At 41.3% G+C, this 26,548-nt stretch overlaps 1 protein-coding gene across 2 annotated transcripts in view; it reads left to right on the top strand.

The window, feature by feature from the left end:
- HTR7 (5-hydroxytryptamine receptor 7) overlaps positions 1-26,548 on the top strand; it is a 122,480-nt gene that overhangs the window by 72,331 nt on the left and 23,601 nt on the right. Inside the window, exons 2-3 of one of the 2 annotated variants that reach the window (XM_062214601.1) lie at positions 14,346-15,101; positions 23,876-25,491. In XM_062214601.1, coding sequence (XP_062070585.1) covers positions 14,346-15,101; positions 23,876-23,918 — 799 coding nt within the window. In that variant the 3' untranslated portion in view covers positions 23,919-25,491. Of the gene's footprint in view, positions 1-14,345; positions 15,102-23,875; positions 25,492-26,548 lie in introns of those variants that run through there. The other variant, XM_062214600.1, reaches the window with a different exon arrangement.

The raw sequence follows: 26,548 nt of genomic DNA on the forward strand, positions 1-26,548 counted from the left end.
CTACTTTTCCTCCCTAACTATAAGAGCATTATTCAGAATTTTAAGTATTCTGTTTACCCACTGCTTGTGTCAGGTGGTGTAGAAGCCACTTGGTGCCATCATAAAGTAGACGATTTTCTTTCTTCTTTTTCTGATCCTGCCTATAACTTCTGGAGTTTTTAGCTAAGGTTTTGTGTCATTCCTTTTTTTTTTTTTTTAATTACTGCTAGTAAATCTTTGACTCTGTCTTTGCCTTTTTAATTTCTTTTTCTTTTTCTTTTTTTTTTTACTGAGAAATAAAATGCCAAATTCTTTGGTGGAAAATTCAGAATTTATTGTGTGTATAGAAACTCCTAAACTATTAACCTTCATGACATTCATGACAATCTTCTAAAAATGTTTTTGTGGTTTTTCTTAGACATTTAGATTTTTTACCTATTCAGTGGGCAAGAAGCTTGACTTGGCAGAGAAATATTGGATGATAAAAAATAGCATAAAATAACTGCTTTATGGCAGGACACAGAGAAAATAATCTCCTTGGAGACTTATCTGAACGCATGTGGGCAGCAAGAAGGTCTTTGTTTAGCTCCCCTTGATGGAAAATTGTGTCCTTAGCTTCTGTTATTACGTAGGGCCTGTGGTAGGTAGATTTTTAAGGTGGAACCCCTTCTGCATGGCCTGTGTCACGCCTTCCCTTTGAATGTTGGTGGGCATGACCTAATCCCCTGTGCCCTTTAGGAGAAGATCTAAAAGTCGGGGATTCAGAGCTGCAGCAGGTGCTCTCCTCCTGGCCTCCATGAGTTCTACTGCTACACTGAGGTGAATTCTGCTGACACTCACGTGCACCTGGAGGAGGACCGTGGGCCTCATGATAGCCCAGGCTCTGCCAACACCTTGATTTCAGCCTGGTAAGGAGACCATGAGCAGAGAAGTCAGTTGAGCCATGCCCAGGCTTTTGACTTGGAGAACTGGGAGATAATAAACTGGTGGTGTTTTATGTCATGAAAGCGTGGTTTTAGGTATGCAGCAATAATAAACTAATACAAGAGGGATACTTCAAAGAATTCCTGGAAAACTGGAATTCAGAAATAAGCTTTATTTTTGTACTTTTTTCATAATATGTGGAAATGCATATTATAAAAAATCTATGCATGTATTTACATTTTTTGGCATCAAAATAAACTCACACTTTAAATTTTCTATGAACTTTTTGAAGCACCCTCCTTACTGTACATGAATTTTTAGATTTAAATGATTTGCTTTATTTTAATCGTGTCTACTTGTCTCTCTAAAGAGATACTCTCATTTCTTGTTTTTTTAATAATATACTTTGTAAAATGGAGGCTTTTGTTATTTTCAAAATTTTGTTGAATTTTGTTTCTTTTTTCTCTTTCTTTTGCTCACTTCTCTCTCTCAATATTGAGATCAGATTGAGTTTAAATTGTACAGTGTTCCTAACTTTAATTGCAACTTGGAAACTGATGAAAATGGCTTAAAAGTGTAGTAGAGTTCCATTATGATAATGGTTTTAGAGAACAGATCAGCATCTAGATTAATGGCTAAGTCTAGTGTGTTTTTAAACTTGAATTTTAATATATAAGCTTATTTACATACATCCAGAGCACTGCAGAAATTCTAACTGAACAGCTCACTTAATTTCTCCAAAGTCAACTTAGCCCTGTAACACATTCAGAAAAGAAATGGAACTTTATAGAAGTTCACATTTCTCTCCTGTGCTCTTACTCATTGGTGCCCCCTCTATTGCAAAATAATTGCTGTTCTGGCTTCTATCACCATTGGTTGGTTGGTTTTGCCTGCTTTGGACATTATTTTTTCTTTTGTTTTAGGTTTCTGTAGCTCAACATTATGTTTGTAAAAATTATCCATATTGATGATTAAGCAGTACTGGGTTCATTCTTGTTTTATAGAAGTCTGTCATCCTGATATATCACAATCTAGTACCCATTCTACCCTTGTAGAAATGTAATTTCTTCTTCTTTTAAAAATTATTTATTTATTTATTTGAGAGGTAGAGTTACAGATATTCCCTGGTTCACTGCTCAAATGGCTGTGATGGCTGGAGCTGAGCTGATCTGAAACTAGGAGCCAGGAGCTTCTTCTGGGTCTCCTACATGAGTGGATCAGATGGGACATGAACTGGCAGGTATATGGGATGCTAGTGCTGCAGGCAGAATTTTTTTTTTTAGATTTTATTTTACTTGTTTGAAAGGTAAAATGATAGAGGAGAGAGAGGGAGAGGGAGAGAGAGAGACAGAGAGAAAGAATGAGAATGAGAATCTTTGATCTGCTGGTTTACTCCCCAAATGTCTGCAACATCTAGGGCTAGACCAGGCTGAAACCAGGAACCTGGAGCTTCTTCCAGGTCTCCCATGTGGATGGTAGGGACCCAAGGACCTGGGGTATCTGCTGCTGCTGTCCCAGGTGCATTAGCAGGGAGCTGGAGTGGAAGTGGAGCATCTGGGATTCAAACCAGCACCTATATAGGATGCTGATACTGCAGGTGTCAGCTTAAACAGCTGCCCCACAGTATTTGCCCCTGTACTTTACTCTTGTAGAATGGGCTATTTTCTTTTTATTTTTCCAAATAAACCTTTTATTTAATGAGTACAAATTTCATAAGTACAACTTTAGTAGGAATATAGTGATTCTTCCCACCATACCTACCCTCCAACCCCCATTCCCACCCAATCTCCTCTTTTTGCCATTTCCAGTCCCATTCTCCATTAAGATTAATTTTCAGTTAACTTTGCACATAGAAGACCAACTCTATACCAAGTAAAGATTTCAAAAATTTGTACACACACAAAAAAATCCTGAGAATAAGTTTTACAATTAATTCTCATAACTAATTGAGGACAGAGGTCCTGCATGGGAAGTTAGTACACAGTGATTCCTGTTGAAAACAATTAACACTTTTATCTGTGACATCAGTGATCACCCAAGGCTCTTGACATGAGCTGCCAAGGCTATGGAAGCCTTTTGAATCTGTAAACTCCATCTATATTTAGAGAAGACCATCCTCCCTTCAAAGAAAAGTACATCCTTCTCTGGTGGCCACTTCTTTCCACTGGGGTCTCTTTCATAGAGATTCTTCATGTAGGACATTTTTTTTTTTTTGCCACAGTGTCTTGGCTTTCCGTGCCTGAAATGCTTTTGTGTGCTTTTCAGCGAGACAAGAATGCCTTAAAGGCTGATTCTAAGGTCAGTGTGCTATTTAAAGTGCTTGTCATTCTATGAGTCTGCTGTGTGGACTGCTTCCCATGTTGGAACTTTCTCTCCTTTTTAAGTCTATCTATTATTATTACCAGACATTTGATCTTACTTATATGATTCCTTTAACACTTTTTCCTATCTATATGATCACTAACACTTAATATGGTCACTTTAACACTTAAGATGGCATTTTTACCACCCAGCCTAATGGGAATTGGGGTCCCATGGCAAGTTTTTAAACTGTACTCTTTGAAGTAAGTCTATAGGAATGTATGCAGAACTATACATCTTTATAGGTACAAACTTCCTTCTTTCTCTCTAATTCCTACTCTTATTTTTTACTGAGATCTATTTTCAGTTGACTTTGTACACATATGATAATTCTGTATTAAGAGTTCAACAAATAGTACAAAGAAGAGAAAAAAACGTATTTCTCGACAGTCAAGACAAAGGCTGTTCAAGTCATTGCTTCCCAAAGTGTCAATTTCATTTCTACAGATTTCATTTCAGGTGCTCTATTAGTTATCACAGATTAGGGAGAACATATGGTATTTGTCCCTTTGCAACTGGCTTATTTCACTAAGTATGATGTTTTCCAGATTCATCCATTTTGTTGCTAATGACCAGATTTCATTTTTTTTTTACCACTGTGTAGTATTCCATATAGTACTTATCTTATAATTTCTTTATCCAGTCTTCCATTGAATGGCTTTCAGGTTGATTCTATGTCTTAGCTATTGTGAATTGAGCTGCAGTAAACTTGTGGGTGCAGATAACTCTTTTATTTGCTGATTTCATTTCTCTTGGGTAAGTTCCCAGGAGTGGGATGGATGGGTCATATGGTAGGTCTATATTCAGATTTTTGAGGTTTCTCCATACTGTCTTCCATAGTGGAGTCGCCAGCACTTGTTGTTTTGATTTCTGTATGAAAGCCATTCTAACTGGGGTGAGGTGAAACTTCATTGTGGTTTTGATTTGCATTTCTCTGACAGCTAGTGATCCTCAACATTTTTTCATGTGTTTGTTGGCCATTTGAATTTCTGCTTTTTAAAAATGTCTGTTTAAGTCCTTTGTGCATTTCTTAGTGGGTTGTTTGTTTTGTTGTTATGGAGTTTCTCGATCTTTATATATTCTGGTTATTAATCCTTTATCAGTTGCACAGTTTGCAAATAATTTCTCCCATTCTGTCATTTGTTTTTTCACTGTTTGAGGGTTTCTTTTGCAGTACAGAAGCTTCTCAATTTGTTGTAATCCTATTTGTTAATTTTGGCTTTGGTTGCTTGCCCTCTGGGGTCTTTACCAAGAACTCTTTGCCTGTGCCAGTGTCTTGCAGGGTTTCCCAAATGTTCTCTAATAATTTGATGGTTTCAGGTCATAGATTTAGGTCTTTAATCCATTTTGAATGGATTTTTTTTGGGTAAGATGTAAGGTAGGGGTCTTGCTTCATACTTCTGCATGTGGAAATCCAATTTCCCTAGCATCATTTGTTGAAGAGATTATCCTTGCTCCAGGGATTGATTTTAGCTCCTTGGTCAAATATAAGTTGGTTTTAGATACTTAGATTGATTTCTGGCATTTCTATTCTGTTCCACTGGTCTATCCATCTGTTTTTGTACAAGTACCAGGCTGTTTTGATTATAACTGCCTTGTGGTATGTCTTGGAATCTGGTATTGTGATACCTCCTGCTTTTTTTGTTGTTGTATAAGATTGCTTTAGCTATTTGAGGTTTCCTGTGTTTCTATATGAATTTCAGCATCATTTTTCTATATCTGAGAATATTGTCTTTGATATTTTGATTGCAATTGCATTGAGTCTGTAGATTGCTTTTGATAGTATGGAGATTTTGATGATATTGATTTTTCCAATCCACAAACATGGAAGATTTTTCCATTTTTATGTATCTTGTTCTATTTCTTTCTTTAATGTTTTGTAATTCTTATTGTTGAAATCTTTGACATACTAGGTTAAATTTATTCCAAGGAATTTGATTTTTTTGTAGCTGTTGTGAATGGATTGATCTAAGAAGTTCTTTCTCAGCTGTGGCATTGTCTGTATTTACAAAGGCTGTTGATTTTTGTGTGTTAATTTTATATTCTGTTACTTTACTAAACTCTTTTATGAGTTCCAATAGTCTCTTGGTGGTGTCTTTTGGATCCCCTATATATAGAATTATGACATCTGTAATTAGGTATAGTTTAACTTCCTCCATTTCAATTTGTATCCCTTTGATTTCTTTTTCTTGCCTAAAGGCTCTAAAACTTCCAGGAGTATATTGAATAGCAATGGTGATAGTGGGCATCCGTATCTGGTTCCAGATTTCAGTGGGAATGCTTCCAACTTTTTCCTATTCAATAGGACGCTGGCCATGGATTTGTCATAAAATTGCCTTGATTGTGTTGAGGAATGTTCCTTCTATACCCAATTTGCTTATAGTTTTCATCATGAAAGGGTGTTTTATTTTATCACATGCTTTCTCTGCATCTATTGAGATAATCATATGGTTTTTGTTCTTCAGTTTGTTAATATGATGCATCACATTGATTTATTTGTGAATGTTGAACCATACCTGCATACCAGGGGTAGGTAAGTCCCACTTGATCTGGGTGGAATGATCTTTCTGACGTGTTGTTGAAATTAATCGACTAGCACTTTGTTTAGGATTTTTGTGTCTATGTTCTTCAGGGAACTTGGTCTGTAGTTCTTTTTCTCTGTTGTGTCTTTTCTAGGTTTAGGAATTAGGGTGGTGCTGGCTTCATAGAGAGAATTTGGGAGGATTCTCCCCCCCCCCCCTTTTCAATTATTGTGAATAACCTGAGACGAATTGGAGTGAGTTCTTCTTTAAATGTCTAGTAGAATTCAGCAGTGAAGCCATCCAGTCCTTGGATTTTCTTTATTAGGATGGGGGCCTGTTTCAGTTGTGATTGTTATCAATAGTGCTATGAACATTCCCATGTATACATTATATTTTGGTTAATATTTGTCACATACTTAGAAGAATTGCTTAGCCATGGAGTACATATTATTCAGCTTCCATAGGAATTAGAATAGTTTTCCGAAGTTACTGCATCAATGTATATTTCCTTAAGTAGTGTAATAAACTTCTGGTTGCTCCATATCCTTACAGAACACTTGTCATTAAAGTTTTCATCACTATCATCATTGTTTAAAATTTTAACCATTCTGATGGCTAGGGTATCTCATTGTGCTTTTTTTAATTTTCAGGTCCTTCATGACTTCTGATGTTAAACATCTTTTCATTTGTTTACTGAAGGCCAGTAATTTTCATACTTGGACCATGGTACAGTGTTGTGTTATGAGATCAGTTTTGTGGAAGACCAGTATTTGAAAAGCCTGAAATTGAATAGCTTAGAAGAAAGTAAATAATGGTTATAAGTATGATTTTGTGAAAATTTTATGTCAATTTTATTTTTATAAATATATAAGCACCATCAATTTTTATATAGTACATAATACATATCTCTTATTGCGAGCTATAAACCAAAAAGCTCATAGAACCTCATATTAGGCACATAAAAAAAAAACTTGATTAAGACTTAAAAACCATTCCTACCTCATTGAGCAGAGTGTTAGGAGACAAAACTAAAAGCTGAGATAATGGAAATATGGTTCATGATGCTTTTTGTCATCCTGGGAAGCTGGAAGCAAACCATTAAGATGAAATGTGTAAAGTCTAACTAAAGCTCTTCATAGAATGATTGCAACATCCTTGTAACCAAATTAGAGAAGGCTGTCTTGACAGCAGTACACGGGCAGTCAATCTTTTTTTTTTTTTTTAAGATTTTATTTATTTGAGAGGTAGAGTTACAGACAGTGAGAGGGAGAGACAGAGAGCAAGGTCTTCTGTCTGTTCGTTCACTCCCCAAATGGCCGCAACAGCCGGAGCTATGCTGATCCAAAGCCAGGAGCCAGGAGCTTCCTCTGGTCTCCCACATGTATGCAGGAGCCCAAGGACTTCAGCCATCTTCTTACTGCTTTCCCAGGCCATAGCAGAGAGCTGGATTGGAAGAGGAGCAGCTGGGACTAGAACCGGGGCCCATATGGGATGCCAGTGCTGCAGGCGGAGGATTAACCTACTTCACTACTGTACTGGTCCCAAGGGGGGCAGTCAATCTTATATTCAAGGTCCTGGATCTCCAGACCTTCTTGAAAGGGAAGAGTTCATTGGAAATTTGCATATTTCAAAAGCTCCTCAGGGAATGCCAGCAATGTGGCAATTTTGGGAACCACTTATTGAGAGTGGAGATTCTAGTGGATTTTGCTTAGTGTAAGGGAAAAAGTCATCTGGAAGAGTTTTTCTAAGTGTGTGAAATTTTTTTAACCTGGACACTCTAAAACTCATTGTATTTCGGCATAATTTCACCTAGTTTCTTTTACTCCATAAATTATTATTCTATAGCAATGAAAAACTCAGGCGAAACCATTTAATTAAGGAACTATTCAATACAATTTTAAGTAGTTAGAATGGAAATCAGGCAGCAGAGTTAATCTGCTTCTAATCCTCTGTATGCAGATTATAACTCCCTAATCCCCTGTTTCTCTGAACCTCTACTTGAATGGAACCCCACTTCAATGGAACCCCTAATGAGAATTGCATACATTTTCAATTATATAGTACTTTGGTGCCTTTGTCGCCAAAATTTGATGTATTTGTTAAATTTTGAAGCTTTATAAACACTCTGGTTTCTGATTAACAGTTGGAATAAAATAAGTGTTAGTGTGATAAATATTAGCTATACCTATTAAGGAATAGTTAGAATCAATCAAGGGTTTTTTTACTTTCTTTGCCTTGAAAGTAAGATTTATCCCATATAAGATTTGGTAGAATGAATTGCTTCCTTGAATAGCAGTATTACTTTCTATAGTAATTATAGGATTTTAAATGTCAGTGAGTTTTCTTTTTGTGTGAATTTATGAATGTAATAAAGTACTTTTGACAAGCTGATCAAATAAAGCAATATAAAATTTAATTATTAGATTTTTAGGCATTTTATGAAACAAATTGTCTCTATTGCCAGAATCATTTATGTAATTTAGAAAGCACAGAATTCTCTCAAATGTTTTGTTCTGTTCTTAAAAATACAATAACATGTTTTTTACATTTACACTATTAAAAAAATCAAGCATAAAAAATCCAATGACATTTTAAATGAATAAAATCCCTACAACTTAGATAAAACTTCTGTTGATATTTTGGTGGATATTCTTGTAGTCATACCAGAACATCTACACATACACAAGCACATGCCAACTTTTACATAAGGATATGAATATATTATATGATACTTGATATTTTTCTATCTACTCTTCTGTTTCTATGTTAATAAATACAGATGTTTGTAATCATTTTTATGATTGCATGTTTATACATGTGCACATTATGGTATGTGCAAACAAGCACACATACCCCATAATTTATTTATCTACTCTCTTTTTGATGGATACTTAGATTATATCTTTTTTTCCTCTGTTGTTTAGATAGTTAACATCTTGGCAGATTAGTTATCTCACATTTGCACAATTACCTTAGTAAGACAAATCCCTTCATCTGATTGCTGATCCAAGGGATAATTTTTAATGTATAATTGCAAAGCTGGCTTTTGGAATCGTTGTCCCAGTTGGCAATCTCATTAGCAAAGTATAAGAGTGCATTTTTTTTCACAAGTGTTCAATATTGGGTTTTATCTTAAAAATTGGCTGGTGTTCAAAATATATGTCATTATTTAAAAATTTTTATCTTTTTGATTATTAATGAAGTTCTACCTATTGGCAACTGTTTATTGGCTGTATTACTTCTTGGTTAATTGCTTTAATCTTTTTTAAAAAAGATTTATTTTATTTATTTGAAAGACAGAGTTACAGAGAGAGGTAGAAACAGAGAGAGGTGTTCCATCCACTGGTTCACTCCCCAGTTGGCTGCAATGGCTGGAGCAGCGCCAATCCGAAGCCAGGAACCAGGAGCTTCTTCCGGGTCTCCCACGTGGGTCAGGGGTTCAAGGTCTTGGGCCATATTCCACTGCTATCCCAGGCCATAGCAGAGAGCTGGATAAGAAGAGGAGCAGCCGGGACTAGAACTGGCGCCCATATGCGATGCTGGCGCTTCAGGTCAGGGCTTTAACATGCTGTGCCACAGCGCCGGCCCCTAATTGCTTTAATCTTTATATTGGGCTGTTTTTTTTTTTTTTTAAAGATTTATTTATTTTAAAGGCAAAGTTACAGAGGGGCATAGGCAGAGAGAGAGGTCCTCCATCCTCTGGTTTACTCCCTATATGGCCGCAACAGCTGGAGCTGTGCCAATTCAAAGCCAGGAGCCTCTTCCAGGTCTCCAGTGCAGGTGCAGGAACCCAAGGACTTGGGCTGTCTTCTTTCCCAGGCCATAGCAGAGGGCTGGATTGGAAGTAGAGCAGCTGAGCCTCTAATCTGTGCTCATATGGGATGCCAGCACTGCAGGTGGCGGCTTTACCCGTTATGCCACAGCGCCGGTCCTTGGTTTTTAAAAAATTGCCCTATAAGAGATCTGTGAATATTGGGATATTGTCATTTATATTCCTGATTTATTTGACTTTACCTCTGCACATAGTGATTTTTTAATGAAATGATATTTATTTGGTTTTCTTAAATTTTTGTCACTAAAATTTTTTGATGTATCATTTTATAATTTTAAGCTTTTCTATCATAGTTAAGAATGGCCTTTGTCATCACAAGCTTGCAGAAATACCTATATTTCCTTATGGTATTCTTCAAAACTTTCATCTATTTGTTTGGTAGGCAGAAAGGTGGAGGGAGAACTACCAACTCTGCTGGTTCATTCTTCAAATGCCTGTAGTGGCTGGGACTGGGTAGGGCAAAAGCAGGGAACCGGGAACTCAATCCAGATCTCCCACATGGGTAAATGGAAATCCCGCTACTTAAACCATCTCTGCTGCCTCTCAGGTCTGTAGTTGTAGGGAGCTGGAGTTAGGAGCCAGAGCCAGCCACTGAACCCAGGTACTCTGATGTGGGATGCCAGCATCTTAGCCATTAAACAGTTGCCCTGGATTTACATTTTTTACATGATAATCTTTACTCCGTTGTGGGATTTATGTTTAAGAAGGAGAAAGGTCAGAAGGCAGTGCAGTTTTTACCCTAGGGGTAGCTAGTTGTCAGACTTCTGCAATTTCTAATCTCTTACTACTGATTTAAAATGACTCCCTTTATATTAAATTCTCTTTTATATTTGAATCCCTTTTAAGTGAGCTATTCCATTATAATGATCTGTCTACTTTTGAATAATTATTACTGAGATTTTATTTCTGTGGTTTTACATTATCTTTAATACAGTAAATGTCCTTTCTTTATTCTTTTTCAGAATATCTATCCATTTTTGCATTTTGACTTAATGAATCTTAAAATTGTCTAATTAAACTGTTAAAGGTACTGTTAGGCTATTCAGTTGGGGTTGTTATAGATTAAGGGAAAATTGGCACCTTTATAATAATGAATATTTGTATTGAGGAAAAAGGTTTATTTCAGGATTTAAGTATTCTTTTATGTATGTTGATAAGATTTCATGTTTTCTTCAAATGAACTCTGGTCATTCTTAAAGCTTTTTCCTAGATATTTGAAATTTATGGTTGTTGTTAATGGGATTTTACTCCTCAAAATATTCCTTAATTGTGAACACATAAGCTATTGACTTTTGTTTGTTTTTCTTGTTACATCCAGACTCTTTAGTGAGCATGCCAATTTTTTTCCTAGTAATCTTTTGGTTCATTTTGGCCTCCTAAATTTTTATAAAGTGGTGCCCAGAAGACTAAGGAACTACTTTACTGTAGGATGTAATTTGAAATCAGTAGAGAATGGAACTTTAAATAGGACAAAGTTTATGGAATATGAACTTCCAGGGAAGAGTAAATATGGGCCAATCCATATCACTGAAATATGTTAGGTTATTAATACTAGAATGAGTGAAGATGCTGTTGTTATGAGGTTAGCTAATATTCTGAGATATCCTTTGGTATTCCATTAATACTCTCCTGTGATTAATCTTTGGGAATTCTGTATTACTTATGTAGGCAGGATAAAACTTCTCGAATGTCCCCCATGGCCAGGGCTGAAGCTGGAAACTCAATCCAGCTTTATCAGGAACCCACTTACTTGAGCCATCGCCACTGCCTCCCACGGTCTGCATTAGCCAGAGGCAGGTATCATACCTGGGCACTCTGATATGGGTTGTGGACATCTTAACCACTAGGCTGAAGACCTACCCTTGAGTTTTAAGTAAACTTGAAGTAGAACCTCCTTCCAGTAAGCAGAATTGGAGGGAAAGGGAAGAGGACTAAACTGACTCCAAGAATAGTCATGTGCCACGTTTTGAGTTCCAGGCTTGCTAATTTTTTCTAATACTCCACAAATAAAATATAACTTCTTTTATTGGTGTAAATAATCTTACTTTGTTCTTCTAATAATCTTGCTCCAACCATCTACCATACCAACCTCTGTCCCACCAGTGGGTGTGTGTAAGGTGGCCTGATGATGCCATCTGGTGGCCACCTGGGGAACTTTGTGACCTAAGCTCTGTGTGTTGGACCTCTGCTCTGGCAGACCATGGGCATCAGCCTGGCCTGATGTCTTAGATACTTGATCCAGGTTGGGGAACAGGCAGTTTATGCCTGCACTGTCAACAGAGATGGAAGGGAGATCAACGTCCACGTTCCAGGAAAGGCTGCTGGGGGGAGCTGGGAACAAGAGCAGGTAGAGAGCAAGGAACAGATCCAAGGAGACAAATCTACAAGAGACTTCCACCGGAAAACATTTAGAGAATACTCCTAAAGCAAAGCAAAGCAAGGGAAGGGACACATTTTTGTTTTTCTTAAATAAATGTGTTTTAATTATATTTTTCTCATGAATTTAAAAACATTTATTTATTTGAAAAGATAGAACAACAGAAAGAGGGAGAGAGAGAGAAAGAGAGAGACTTAGCTGTTGGCTGCAATAGCTAAGTCTAGACCAGTCCTAAGCCAGGAGCCTGGAACTCCCTCTGGGCCTCCCACATGGGTGTCAGGGGCCCCAGCACTTGTGTCATTCTCTGCTGCTTTCCCAGTTATGTTAGCAGGGAGCTGGATGGGAAGTGGAATGGCCAGGACTCAAACTGGTACTCTGATGCGGGATGCCAGCATCACAAATGGTCCCTTAACTGGAGTGTCACAATGCTGGTCTGGAAGGGAGACATTCTTAATAGGAAAAGTGGTTTGCATTCTGCTTCTGGCAAGGATCTGCTTAATTGTGCACATCTGGTCAGTCTTAACATCATCTTCAGAGGGTTCCTCATCTTCCTTTTTTTTTCTTCAATTTAAAAAAAAATTTGTTTCCATGGCTTGAAACTCAGAGAATTCCATATAAAGCAAACCCTGATTCATATTTCCCTTTTCATTTATCTCTCTTTCCTCTCTCTTTGCCTCACACCTCACTCTTTGTCTCCCTCTCTTCCTTCTAGTTCCTTCTCTCTCTCTCTCTGTCTCAAGTTTTTGTTTTTGCATTATCAGGAACACTTCCATCTTTCCCTTCCTTTGTTCTGTTTGGGAGCCAAGACATCCTCATGGCTGTGGATCAACCCTGACGAGTGCTTGTGGGTTTGCTTCCTGGGGAACAGGGAAGGCAGGGGCAGGGAAGTGAGGCACCTGGCAGGGATCAGCGTCCCCTTCCACTGCTCCCTGGCGCAGCCCTTCTCTCCGCACAATTTCTTCATGGGTCTGTGTTCAAGATGTCGGTCTCTTTAAATCCCTGCCATGCTCCCAACATGTAGAACACTGCCTGGCACGCAGAAGCAGCTTTGTTAATATCTGTTGAGGGAATAAATGGGTATTCTCAGTGAGTAAGCAGATCCAGCAAGTCCAGTGAGTACACTTGTGCCTTTTTATTCCATTTCAATTTTGTCTTGTTGTCGGTGGTCCACTGATGCAAGCATGATCTTGGACTTCTGTGGGATAATTTGAACATCAAGTGTGCTGCCAGCAGGAATTACTATTATTATTCTTTTATGTTTTAACCTCCCAATGGACAGCCTTTCAGAAAAAATCAGATTGGTGAGCCAGATACTCTCTGTAACTGTCCTTTTTATGTTTCCAGCTTGTGTCTTTTATATACTTAAAGGAGGCAGTACCAACAACATAGTAGCCAGCTTTTACCTGTTTTTGCTTCTCAAATGCTTTTCCCCAAAAGAGAAGCTAAGGCAGTTAAATATTGTGGAAAAAAAGAAATTTGGAAACTATTCAGTTTTTGGACAAAGATTTTATTCTCTTTGTTTTTCTCTGTTTGCTGAATCTCTTTTGCATGACAAATTCTCAGTAACAATGGAGAAATATTTATTCTGTGTATGGAACTCAGTGGAGAGAAAATGTTAGACTTGCTTAATCACTTTCAGAAATGTGCCCTTACTCTTGATCCTCCCCAGATCTGCAGAGATGAGGCAGGCTTTTTTCCCAAATGGTTTCTCAGACAGTGCTGTCATGTGAGAATTTTCTGGAGATTAAAACAATTTTTTTCTTCCTATTTTCCTTTCTCAAAGTTGAGAATTTCCAAACTATCTCACATATCTCTGTGATCTTAAAGAAAAAAAATTTTTTTTCTCGCATCAGTGCCAGGGCAAAAGTAAAATGAATTAAGAGTGAGTTTGAAGTAAGACAGCCACCGCGATCAGTGGGTGTTCTACTATGACGGTGTGATAGATCAGGGTTAGTAGGTGAGGGTGTGGCACAGCATTCTACATCAGCAGCAAGATGTCTTGCTCCTCACGATTTTGGTGGCTTTGGTTATGGGGGTGGGAAGGCAGGTGTGTAATCTGTTCATTGGCCCCGTAGATTGTGACGGGCTGCTAGGTATGGGAAAAGCATGGACTAGCCTTAGAGCCAGAGGGTTCTCAGGCTGAGTCCTGGCAGAGTCTCGGACTGACAGTGTGACTTGGAATAAAAGAGGTAACATCTCAGAACCCGAGCTTACCTTTCTGCAAAATGGAAATAAAAAATCGGGCTGGAAGGGCAGTGGTGAGGCCTGGCGGTAGTGCCCGGCCAGTGTTAATTCCTCAGTTGTTCGTTATGGTCCCGGTATCCACTGTTCTCTGCGTCTCTCTCCTTAGGTACCTTGGCATCACGAGGCCCCTCACCTACCCCGTGAGGCAGAATGGGAAATGCATGGCAAAAATGATTCTGTCCGTGTGGCTTCTCTCGGCCTCCATCACGTTGCCCCCGCTCTTCGGCTGGGCTCAGAACGTGAACGACGACAAAGTGTGCCTGATCAGCCAGGATTTCGGCTACACGATTTACTCCACGGCCGTGGCCTTCTACATCCCCATGTCCGTCATGCTCTTCATGTACTACCGCATCTACAAGGCCGCCAGGAAGAGCGCCGCCAAGCACAAGTTCCCCGGCTTCCCCCGTGCGCAGCCCGGCAGCATCCTCTCCCTGAACGGCATGGTGAAGCTGCAGAAGGAGGTGGAAGAGTGTGCGAACCTTTCGAGACTCCTCAAACACGAAAGGAAAAACATCTCCATCTTTAAGCGGGAGCAGAAGGCGGCCACCACGTTGGGGATCATCGTGGGGGCCTTCACCGTGTGCTGGCTGCCCTTCTTCCTCCTCTCCACAGCCAGACCCTTCATCTGCGGCACTGCCTGCAGCTGCATCCCGCTCTGGGTGGAGAGGACATGCCTGTGGCTGGGCTATGCAAACTCTCTCATTAACCCTTTTATATATGCCTTCTTCAACCGGGACCTGAGGACCACCTATCGCAGCCTGCTCCAGTGCCAGTACCGGAATATCAACCGGAAGCTCTCGGCCGCAGGCATGCACGAGGCCCTGAAGCTTGCCGAGAGGCCGGAGAGATCCGAGTTTGCGCTGTAAGGTCCCTTACTGTTATTTATCCCTCTCGCCCCCTCACCCCCTTTATGCAGCTCCTCGGGGGTGGGTGGGGGGGCACATCGTAGGACGTTTTCGAATCAGTAGCTAGAAGCACATCTGATTTAAATTTGAATTCAGCATAGTATAGTCTCCAGTTCCCCCAGCCAGTAGGTTTCAACAGCCAACGTGCTTAGATGGACTGCAAGACCAGACTGATTTGCTGATGAATTGCAGTAGATGTAAGTGAAACAAGGAGGGTGACACCTTGCATCCATTCTCTATAAAAGGTATACAAATCGGTCCTCATAGCCAAATTCCTGCAGCGTTATCACTTTGGTTGCTGTTGTTTTTCTATACAGCAAAACTCTTTTGATGGCCTTGTCCTTCTTTGATAGAAGGAAGCAGAACTGGTCTTTCCAGTGTGCCTTTGTATTCACGCAGGCTAAATAGGAGCAGTGTGAGTGAATGGCAGTGGTTGCTCTGGGGAGATGCTAGAGTTACACAAGGTCTTCAAAGGCACGGGAGCATTTGAGTAGTGCTGCCCACTTTCCTGGCAATTGAGAATAGGTCCAAAATTGTTTAGTGTGTCTGGGTCTTGGTGACTTTCCAGGAAGCAATTGCAGTGGAGTGTTGGGATCTGCAAAACCATGGTGGTGAGAAGGACATGGAAGCTTGATAAATAACCCACACATTAGCCAATCTGGCATCGTCAAGAGGGAAGGATATAGAATGGTCCTTAGAGCTGTGTGTTTGAAAGTCGAGGGAAAAGAAAAGTCAGAGTGAGAAGATGGAAGGTATTGTGTGAGAGAGCAGGTTGGTCCTGGGCATGAGCCAGAGAAGGGAGGTATACCTCACTGACCCTGGCAGGAAAAAATGGGCCAGAGAAGCAGGGACCACCCTGGATGAGAGGGCCCCTCCCTGTCCGGACTGAAGAAGCTACTGAGGCTTGGGGCAAGATATCCCACACTTAGCTGGTGTCACCCCTAAGTCTCAGTCCTGTGTGAGTTGAATCCTAGCGGTGCACGTTTCATATACTGTTATATATATAATATATATTATATTGTATATATAATGTTATATATACTGTATATATAATGTTATATATACTGTTTCATATACTGGAATGCCTTTAATGTACAACCCAAGTTGTAAGACTACAGCTGTGCTTATTCTTGAGTGGGATGTGGCTTCACAGGTATTCATTTTTACTTCTGTTATCATCTATGCTGTTTTATACAAGTGTAATTGTTCATAGTATAAAAAGTAGCATTTAGGGGCCAGTGCTGTGGCACAGTAGGTTAATTCTCTGCCTGCGATGCCGGCATCCCAAATGGGTGCCGGCTGCTCCTCTTCCAATCCAGCTCTCTGCTATGGCCTGGAAAAGCAGTGGAAGATGGCTCAAGTGCTTGGGACCCTGCACTCATATGGGAGACATGGGAGGGGCTCCTGGCTCCTGGCTTTGGATTGGTATAGCTCTGGCCATTGTGGCCACTTGGGGAGTGAACCAGCAGATTGAATGCCTTTTCTCTGTCTCTCCTGCTCACTTTCTGTAACTCTGCCTCTCAAATAAATAAAAAAAAAAGAGTAGCATTTAAAAATGTAATTTTAGGTCTAGAATATATACTACGAGCTACCACAGAAATCTTTCTATAATATTCTACTGCATTGACCACCAGTGTCTGCCTATGAGATTTTGAATTCCTTCAGGGAATGAACCATGTGAGATATGTATTTGGAGACTCTAATAGAGTGCCTGACCCCAATAGATGATAAATGTTAGAGATGATTGCTAGTAATGATTGACTACTTAGTACATGCTACCTATGACGTAGGTGAGTCTAGCAGTTCTGGTTTCCTGGAGAATAACCTGAAGCACAGGAACGTAAAAGTAAGTGACCTGAGATCACATGGCCCCTAATTGGTAGAAGTGATGAGAATTGCCCTGATGCACCTGCTGTTACCCTTATCATTTTGCTGCTTTTCAAATGATTTCAGTCTGCACACAGGGAGGAGCTGCTGAACATTTTTGAGCTGGGGACTGAAGCCATTAGCTCTCCAAGAAGACAACTGGGATGACCCATAAACTCTAAGTCAGTTTCGTTTATAGACTTAACTTCACTATGGGAGGATACCTCCTAGGCAGTCTTAGTAGTTTCTCAGATGCAGGACATATGGCCAGGATATTGATAGAGTTTTAGGGCATGGGCTGGGCACTTTTATGTTGTAGTACTTGTGAAGACCGGGCAGAGATTATGACATAATAGCTTTAGATCAATGGGTACAGCATGTTGAGGGCTTTGAAGCAAGCATTAATGAGCAAGCTATTAGTCTTGATAAGTGAGTCCTTTGAGTTGGCACACAGTCTTACCTTTGGGAAGCAACTATTTCCTGGACGAAGCAAGCAGATTATTTTGCCAGGACCCGGGAATGTGTAGCATAGGAAAAAGGAGGCATGCTGGTTTTAGAAGTAGTGTGCTGAGGGCTGGGTTGGAGGAAAGTCTCTGGCACTAGTGAGAAGGGAAAGACAGGTGGCAAGGAGTCCAGTTATGCAGCCAACATATAGACCAGGGAAGAAAATCCTGCACCAGAAACCACCACTGTACTTGCATGCATTCTACTCTAAGCACTTGAGAACAATTTCACTGATTATCTTAGCTAACAATTCACAAATAGTTCAGCTTACAAAATGATAATTTTTAAAATATAACCCTAATAGTATTTTCAGTTCAAAACAATATTGGTCATATTTACTGAGTGTTCACTGTCAGATCCTACACAAGCACTGTGTGCAAATTATATCACTGAACACCCAATGCTTTATGATTGGTTGGTTTTCTTTATCTTCATTCCAAAGATAAGAACACAGGCTTGGTGAGGTTGAATCATTTTCCCACAGTCATACAGATAAAGAAGGTTAGGGCTGCATTTAAGCTCAAGAAGTCTGTGTTCCAAAGTGCTTTTAACTTCCGTTCTACTGTGCTTTTTAGAAAAATAAATCAGCTAACATAAAGTCCAAGGGCATTGCCTTTGTATCTTTTGTTAGTACAGAGGTTTGGATTTTTTTTTTTTCCCCTGTGAGTCCAACTTGGAGATCAGCAAGCTTACTGTGAAGGGCCACATAGTTAACTGTTTCCAGTTTGCATAGTCATCTGTTGATAGTGCTCATCTCTGCCCTTGTCATTGACGTTAAAAAGATGGATAGGACTATACCAATAAAACTTTGTTTACAAAAAGAGGCAGCCAGCTGGATCTGGCCTACAGGCTATACTCTGCTGTTCTCTGATCTAAGAATATTACTGTCCCTCTCTCATATCTGTTTCAGTTTTATTTATAATGATAAAATGTTTAAATCTTTTAGGATGACTTAAAATATCCATCAACTTTAGGAAATTTCTAATGATAAAGCTATTCTATGAAATTGAAATAGCTGCTGTTTTTCTAACTCTGTATCAGGCAGTTTTTGCATCAGTACTAATATCGGAAGAGTTACCTTTCATTGCCATTTGTATAACTGTTGTGCATTGACAAGGATATAGGAAATATATGATGTCTTTCCTGGCCTTGTACATACATGTCTTTAGGAAAAACCATACATAAACATGTACACATGCCACGAGGGTAGGAAAGTTTGTGTCCCCCAGCATCACATGTTACAAGCTAATCCCCAGTGCAGTAGCATTAGGAGATGGGGCCTTAGGAGGGGATTAGGTCATGAGGGCAGGGCCCTCATGAATGGGATTAGTACCCTTAATGGAAGAGGCCCAAGGGAGCTTGTTCATGCCTTCTGCTATGTGAGGATACAACTAGTAGGTACCATCTACGAAGCAGAGAGGGACCCCCTCACCAGACCTGAAATTTTGTGATGTGTTGGTCTTGGACTTCCCAGACTCTGCATTTCTCTTGTTTATAAGTTACCCTGTTAAGGTATTTTGTTATGACAGCCTAAATGGACTGGGATGTATGCACACCTACCCTTTTGGTAAAATGTAAAAATGAAGGCAGGAAAAGCTATAGGATTTGAAGGAGAGGAAAATTACTCAGAGTTGACACTAATGCTCTGTGATGAGCAGCAGATCCTGAAGCTATGGGCTCAAAATGTCTAGGAAGGTGGTCAAGGTATTTATAGCTGAGTGATAGCAGAAGTGGTATCCCATGTGAAGGGCATCATTTTATGTAGAGACACCAATGTTGGAGCCTATAAAATGGACAGCCTACACGAAGCTAAGCACTGGAGCGAGGGGAGAGTTTGAGACCAGGGTAGAAAGGTAGATTGAGACAAAATTATGAAGGACCTTTAGTGCTAGCTCCAAGAAATTGGAAACAGGTGGTTCTCAGCCAGGAGTAATTTAGCCTTCTTCCTACCCTGAGAATTTGGTAATTCTGGAGGCATTTTTCTTGTCACAACTGGGAGGGAATTGTGCTGCTGGCACCTGCTGGTTGGAGGTCAGGGTTGCCTCTAAAGACCCTATAGTGCGGCCTGCGCCACAGCTCAATAGGCTAATTCTCCGCCTTGTGGCTCTGACACATCGGGTTCTAGTCCCAGTCAGGGCACCGGATTCTGTCCCGGTTGTCCCTCTTCCTGTCCAGCTCTCTGCTGTGGCCCAGGAGTGCAGTGGAGGATGGCCCAAGTGCTTGGGCCCTGCACCCGCATGGGAGACCAGAAGAAGCACCTGGTTCCCAGCTTTGGATCAGCATGGTGTGCTGGCTGCAGCAGCCATTGGAGGGTGAACCAACGGTAAAGGAAGACCTTTCTTTCTGTGTCTCTCTCTCTTTCTCACTGTCCACTCTGCCTGTAAAAAAAAAAAAAAAAAAACAACAACAACAAGAAAAAAAAAGACCCTACAGTGCACAGGTCAGCCATTCACGGCAAAGAATTACCCAGGCCACAATGCTACATCTGAAAAACCTTGGTCTAGGCAATAGGACGTCATCAGTAAGTCAGTACATCCAGAGGAATGGAGTCATCAACATGGTGAAGACTGAGTGGTGTTGTGGGATGGACCAGAGGTAGAGAATGGAGGTAGATGGTCTCCACTGGCTTTTTCCAGATCTTTTGTGGATCTACTAAGTAGCAGGCAAAGTGTCAGGCATAGTAAGGGTATAAAGATGAGTGACAGTCCTCAGCTCTGGAAACTTGTAACTCAGTGGGCTGGGGTAGCTATACAGGTGTTGGCGGTAGTGAGTAAAGGATTTGAAAGCAGAATAAGAACCTCCATAATCCTCACTCTGCAGTTTCATTCAAATAAATGCAAGTTGGGTACCCTAAAAAACTCGTAACTACCATAACTACTGGGTGTGAAAGACGTAACCAGTCTCTGGAAGAATTACAAAGGGTATCTAATTCAGAGCTCATAGCAAGTCTGAGTCCTTTGCACCTCCACCTGTCTCTGTCCAGCTTTTACATATCTGGTGGCCACCCTGAAGTCTCTGGGCTTCTCCCTGTAGTTTCTCCAGCCCTTTACTTCCCCTGGCTGCTTGGGTTCTAGTCCTTTTGTCTTTTGCTCTTGGATCTGCCTTCTTGACTCTACTCTTTGTCCTACAAAGAAGCTTGCTTTCTTCGTCATGTAAACACTTTACTAGACCAGTATTGCTGCTTCCAAATATTTACCCGTTTCTTCCCATTTTCATTTTCTTTTTTTTTAAAGATTTTTATTTGAAAGGCAGAGTTACAGAGAGAGGGAGACGCACACCCAGGAGAAGAGAGAGAGAGAGAGAGAGAGAATGAGAATCTTCCATCCATTGATTCACTCCCCATACGGCCACACACACTGGATCAGGAAAGACAGGAGCCAGGAGCTTCATCTGCATCTCCCAAGTGGGTGGAAGGGGTCCAAGCACTTGGGCCATCTTCCCAGGAGCATGAGTAGGGAGCTGGAGCAGAAGCAGAAATGGAGCAGCAGCCAAGACATAAATCAGAGTCCATGTGGGATGCTGGCATCCTAGTGGGCAGCTCAACCCACTGTGCTGGCCTCCTCTCATTTTCTTGATCAGCATAAACGGAGCTGCAGGAGTCCAGCAGGCACTTGAGAATTTTCCTTGAGGACAACAGAGTAAATGTGGGGGTGGGGAATGCTATGAGTACTTTGCACTGGTAATTGTAATTCATTAGTATCAATTTTAATCTTTTTTAACCTTTTCACAAGAATACAAATACTGGCAATACCAAACTAAATGTGATAAACTGATATAAGCAGACAGTCTTTTTCTTTTGGAATTTGGTGACTTAACCTGTGGATTTGCTTTCAATTGCCATAAATTTTAAGTATGACGTTTTGATGCTTCAGGGTCTTTGACACCATTTATGAATCCTGTTGAAAAGCAATTTTAAAATACTACCACACTGGAAGAATTGCACGAAATAGTTTTGAAGTAGCTCTTACTTTCCTCCTCCTCTTTTCTCCTTGGTGACTGAATTGTCTTTGTCTTCAAAGTGCCTTTTACAATCCTTGTCGATTGCAGCCGTTCATGGCAGTGACTCGTAGCAGAGTAACCTTGGATTTCTGCCATGGATTCTGTCGATATGCAGCTCCAGGGTTTGTGCTGAACCTTTGGAGTTCAGGGCAAATTTCGTCCTTTTTAAATGGAAACCAATAGTGTTTTGGGAAAAAAAATAAAATGAGATTGATCTCACAGGAAATTAGGAAGAAACAACAAGCCCTTGAAACCCGGAGTGGCTGCAGAGGGCATTGTCTTAAAGACAGAAACAAATGTTTGCCATTTTTTTATTGATGTGTTTTTTTTCCCCACAGTGGTATGGCACTCATCATTAACTAGCTGGAACTCAGCACTTTATTCTTATGAAATCTTTAACTGATAATAGTAAGAGCTAATTTTCTTCTTGCTTTACAATGACCTACATTTTAACTTTGTGGTGTCTCTTTAAAGTAGGAAAGGTAGGTGATTGCCCTCTTTTGCTTTTTCTACTAGAGATAGATAATAACTATGCATCGCACAATATAAAACCAAGCAGTACAGAGGAATGTAGAAGAAAGAGGAGGTTTGCAAGGGGTATAATTCTAAGGATGAAAATGTCCAAGGTGGAAATCATGAAGGAGGTGGTATGTGAGGTGGGTGCTGAATAACAAGTAGAATTTTAACAGGAAGGGATGGGGGGTGGAGGTGGAGTGGGGACTGCTTGTGGTAGAGGGGTCGTAGCTGAGGAAGGGGTGCGGCCGAGGATCCTGGGGCATGTCTTCAGGAATATGGGGAAATTGGAAAGATTGGGGGGCAGCTGCAGGGCCACATGGGCACTGGTGTAGGCGGGGAGTTGAGGGTTTCTGAGCAGGAGTGAGGCCAGGCTGCAGCATGCATGGTGTATGGAGGGCCTTGTTATAGGAGATGAGAGATGGGTTAGGAGGAGAACCTCAGAGAGCGGTCTCAGATCAGGGGGGCCTGCACTAGGAGGGTAGCATTCAGACTAGGAAAAAAGTGTCCGAGGCCGGCGCCGTAGCTCAACAGGCTAATCCTCCGCCTTGCGGCGCCGGCACACCGGGTTCTAGTCCCGGTCGGGGCACCGATCCTGTCCCGGTTGCCCCTCTTCCAGGCCAGCTCTCTGCTGTGGCTAGGGAGTGCAGTGGAGGATGGCCCAAGTCCTTGGGTCCTGCACCCCATGGGAGACCAGGAGAAGCACCTGGCTCCTGCCATCGGAACAGCGCGGTGCGCCGGCCGCAGCGCGCTACCGCGGCGGCCATTGGAGGGTGAACCAACGGCAAAAGGAAGACCTTTCTCTCTGTCTCTCTCTCTCACTGTCCACTCTGCCTGTCAAAAAAAAAAAAAAAAAAAAAAAAAGTGTCCGAGATGTGTGGGAGTTGGAATCCCCAGACCACTGCAGCCAGCTGGAAGGTAGGTGGAAAGGAGAGGGAGGTGGAGCTGTGGCAGAGGCCTGGAGATCAGGAGAGCTTGTGGAGGCCCTGGGCCAGGGGTCAGTGTTGATGGAGCACAGCTGGGACACCGCCTGGTTCCATTCTCACTCCCAGATACCCAGGAGCCTGCATTGCTGGGTCTGGGCTGAAGAGTAGCAGCTGACCTTAGGCGCTATTGTATGAGGTTGGGGAACAGAGGCTGCGTTTTTCGGGGAAATAGGTCCTTTCTCCAAGGAGATCCTTCTGTTGAATCACCGATCTGAAGAGCCAGCCAAGCTGTCTTTGGAGGGGGACACCAGATGAGGAGGAACAGGACCGGGGTTGGCAAGGCTGAGACTGGGAGCATAGTCCCAGGTCTGGGCAGTGTGGTAAGTCAAGGACCGCACAGGTGCAGAGATCGGGGCATGACTCACACCAGGAGAAAGGACTCTGCAGGGGGAAGTGTGGGGAGGAGAACTTCTGGTCTCTGCACAGGGAGTTTACTATCACACTCCTTCCTTGGTGAAGAGGGGACTGCTTCTCAGTAGTAGTTATTCTTCTTTTCCAGGAGGGTAAGTGCTGTAGTATTTTGCAAGGATTTTTGGGAGCAAAGTCATTTTTGGCTTCAGCTGTATTATGAAAGTAAATTTCTAAATGGGTGATTTGGGGCTGATTTGCAAATATATTAAGTAAGGGCTTGGCAACATGTAGACATCATAAAATTTATGAAAAGAGCTACAGCACTTTTTCTTTCCCTCTGGAGGTGCTCGTAAACCCTTAGAAGCCACAAATGATTCAAATTACTGACTGCTGTAAAAAATTAAATCCACCCACCACAAAATGAAAACTCACATTTATGGTTCTGCTAAATCATTTTCCTCTCTCTCTCTCTCTCTCTTTCTCTTCTCTTTGTCTTCTTTCTTTCTTTATAGACAAAACTCTGACTACTGTAGAAAAAAAGGTCATGATTCATGATCAAAGCGGAATCATGGAGATGAAATAAACAAGGCAAAACAGGTGGAAACAGAAGGAAATCATTTGCCAAGACTGCAGAATGGAAAGCGGCTCCCGTCCTTTCTGGGGATGGTTAAGATGTGACAAGCAGGGTGATCTGTTGTACAAAGTCTTTTACGAGGGAGATGGTGAGCTCTCCTTTTGTTGTGGATCAGTGCTCTTGTGTGCAAATGCAAACAGTTCTCTGTGCCAGGCAGCCAGTTCATCTCAGCACTAAGCACACTAGCAGAACTGAGTTCCAGAAGGGAAGCAGTTTGTGGTGCTTTGTGTCATGTCCACACCCATGCCAGTGGGAGAAAGTGCCAGTGCACACGTCCCCTGCTTCTGAGTCTAGGCACCGTGGTGCGTATTCAGGCATCATTCATGAGACAGAATGTATTTTGTTGTATGACAGAAGGGTGTTTCTCCAAGCAAACCCCAGTAAGCGTAGTGTTGAACATGTTGCATGTCCGTGTTAGAAAACAGAATGCAGTCATAAGCTAATACAAACGATTTCCCAGAGCAGTGTTTGTTTAAAGCTTCTGTCAAATAGTTTGGCTTTTCTGCAGGGTACCTGTGATCTCCCAGCAACCTCCTTTCTCTGTTATGGTGTAACTCAGGAACAGACCTCAGGATGGAGAGAAGGGTAAAACTCGAGTAAAGCTTTTCCTGGGCTCACAAGTGGAGGGGTTCCTGAGAGGTGAAGGGGATTCCTTCTGTGAGGATTTGTTTTGTCAGATGGAGAGCGATTGCGATCTCACTGCACTGTATGGTAACATGATTGTTGGCATATTTGTGACTCTAATTCATACAAGGGAGCTGTGGACCCCCAGGCTGGCCCACGGCTCCAGCTTGTGAGAAAGTAATGGAGTGTCCACGAGTGGCTGTGGTGCTCCCGGCGATGGAGCGGGCACCCGCTCATCCTCACTGGGCAGCCTGCGTTGCCTCCATCGTGTGAATTGTTGGGCATCTGGAGTCTCCTGGGAAGAGCTCCAGAATCCCATTTTGTTTCTTCTGAAGAATCTGTTTTTGTGTTCCTTGTATCTTATATCAAGTTTGTGTCTGGGTAATTCTGTCCCCTGACACCCCTCTACCCCAACCACCACCACCACCAAAAATAAAAAGTGACCGACGTTAAGGACGGGTAAGGAAATGGAAACAGTCCCACACGGGTAGTGTATTTTTACAGAATAGTTCTGTGTAGTAAATAGCAGCAAAGGCGGCAGGAATACAGCAGGTCAGAAGAGTACCTGTAAGTGTAAGGCGGGAAATGAATGACAATCTTCATTTGATAAAAGAGAACTGGAAGAGAATCTTATTTTCCTACAATAAAGGAAGCAGTCCTCTCACGGGAATCGGTGCAATTCCAGCCTGGATTATGGACTTCTTCCAACTGTCACTGACATTGCTTCGTGCCAGAGGCAGGGAAGAGCTGCTTTCCAAGAGGGGCAGTGGGCGCTGTCCTTTCAGACAAAGCTTGTGCAAATTCCTGAACCACAGATTTGCTAAAGTGACTGTGTGTAAACTTATATTCATAATTTCAATGATGAATTATGGTCAGATACATGTTGTTAAATTTGAAAATGTTTTACTACATTACATCAAATAAAGTTTATTTGTAGCTGTAATAAAGGAACTTAAGTAATGTTTTCCAATTAAAGGTCTGATGTCCTACATGTTGCTCTTCCCAGAACTGCACAAGGGCACAGTTTCCCAGTCTGCCCAAATCCTAACAGGTAGCTGCTGGTTCTGTACTTAATGACATCTCGCCGTGAGGAGTCGTCCATATAGTAAGTTTTTATTTTTTAAGCAGTGTTCATTTCTGGTTCTGATTAGTGGGCATTTGTTGGGCTCCCGCTATGTTCAGCACTGTAAACATCAACAGAGGTGGTATGGTGTAGGCCTTACTGTGCAGGAATTTGCCATCAGGCAGAAGGCAGGTACATCTCCCTCCAACTGTCACAATACAAGATAGCAAGTGCTGGGGCACCTGAACCAGGGTGTTATGATGAGTTGGACTGATTTAGGTTTTCAAATTGCTTAATTTTTTTATTAAGACTTTAGTTATTCAAATTGACTTTTTTTTTTTTTGCCAGACTTGAATGGCTGAGTGTTGAACTCTCTGCTTCATTCTGGCTATAGCTTCATGTATATGCTGTGCTTGAAATGTGTTGCAGCCAAATGAAAGGAAAAGGTAGAAACTGAAAGGAAATGAGAAAAGTAGCAGTCAATTAATAGGTTTCCCATGTGACATAGTCTGTGCCAACAGTACAGCTTTGAACTAAGATGAGAAAATCTTCGAAAGAAACATAGATATATGTATATGTATATGTATATATGTGTTATGATTGCTCAGGCAAGAATGACTATTATGACTAATCTCTCTTCTCACTTTAGGGTATCAGCTGTCATCCTCCGACAAGGCTGGGCGCTGGGAGATGGTGCTTGGGAGAGATAATTGAATCACTGTTGCTTTAGTGTTTAGTGCTATTCTGTAAATAGGAAACAGGAGGCACTCTTGCAGTTCCTAGGTTTTCTGGAAACCGTTTCATAACTCTTGTAGCATTTACCACAGTGTCATGGGCTTGCAATGCTTTTCTATGTGTTGGTGA

The sequence above is a fragment of the Lepus europaeus genome, chromosome 17 (genome assembly GCF_033115175.1).
Source record: "Lepus europaeus isolate LE1 chromosome 17, mLepTim1.pri, whole genome shotgun sequence".
Lineage (NCBI taxonomy): Eukaryota > Metazoa > Chordata > Mammalia > Lagomorpha > Leporidae > Lepus > Lepus europaeus.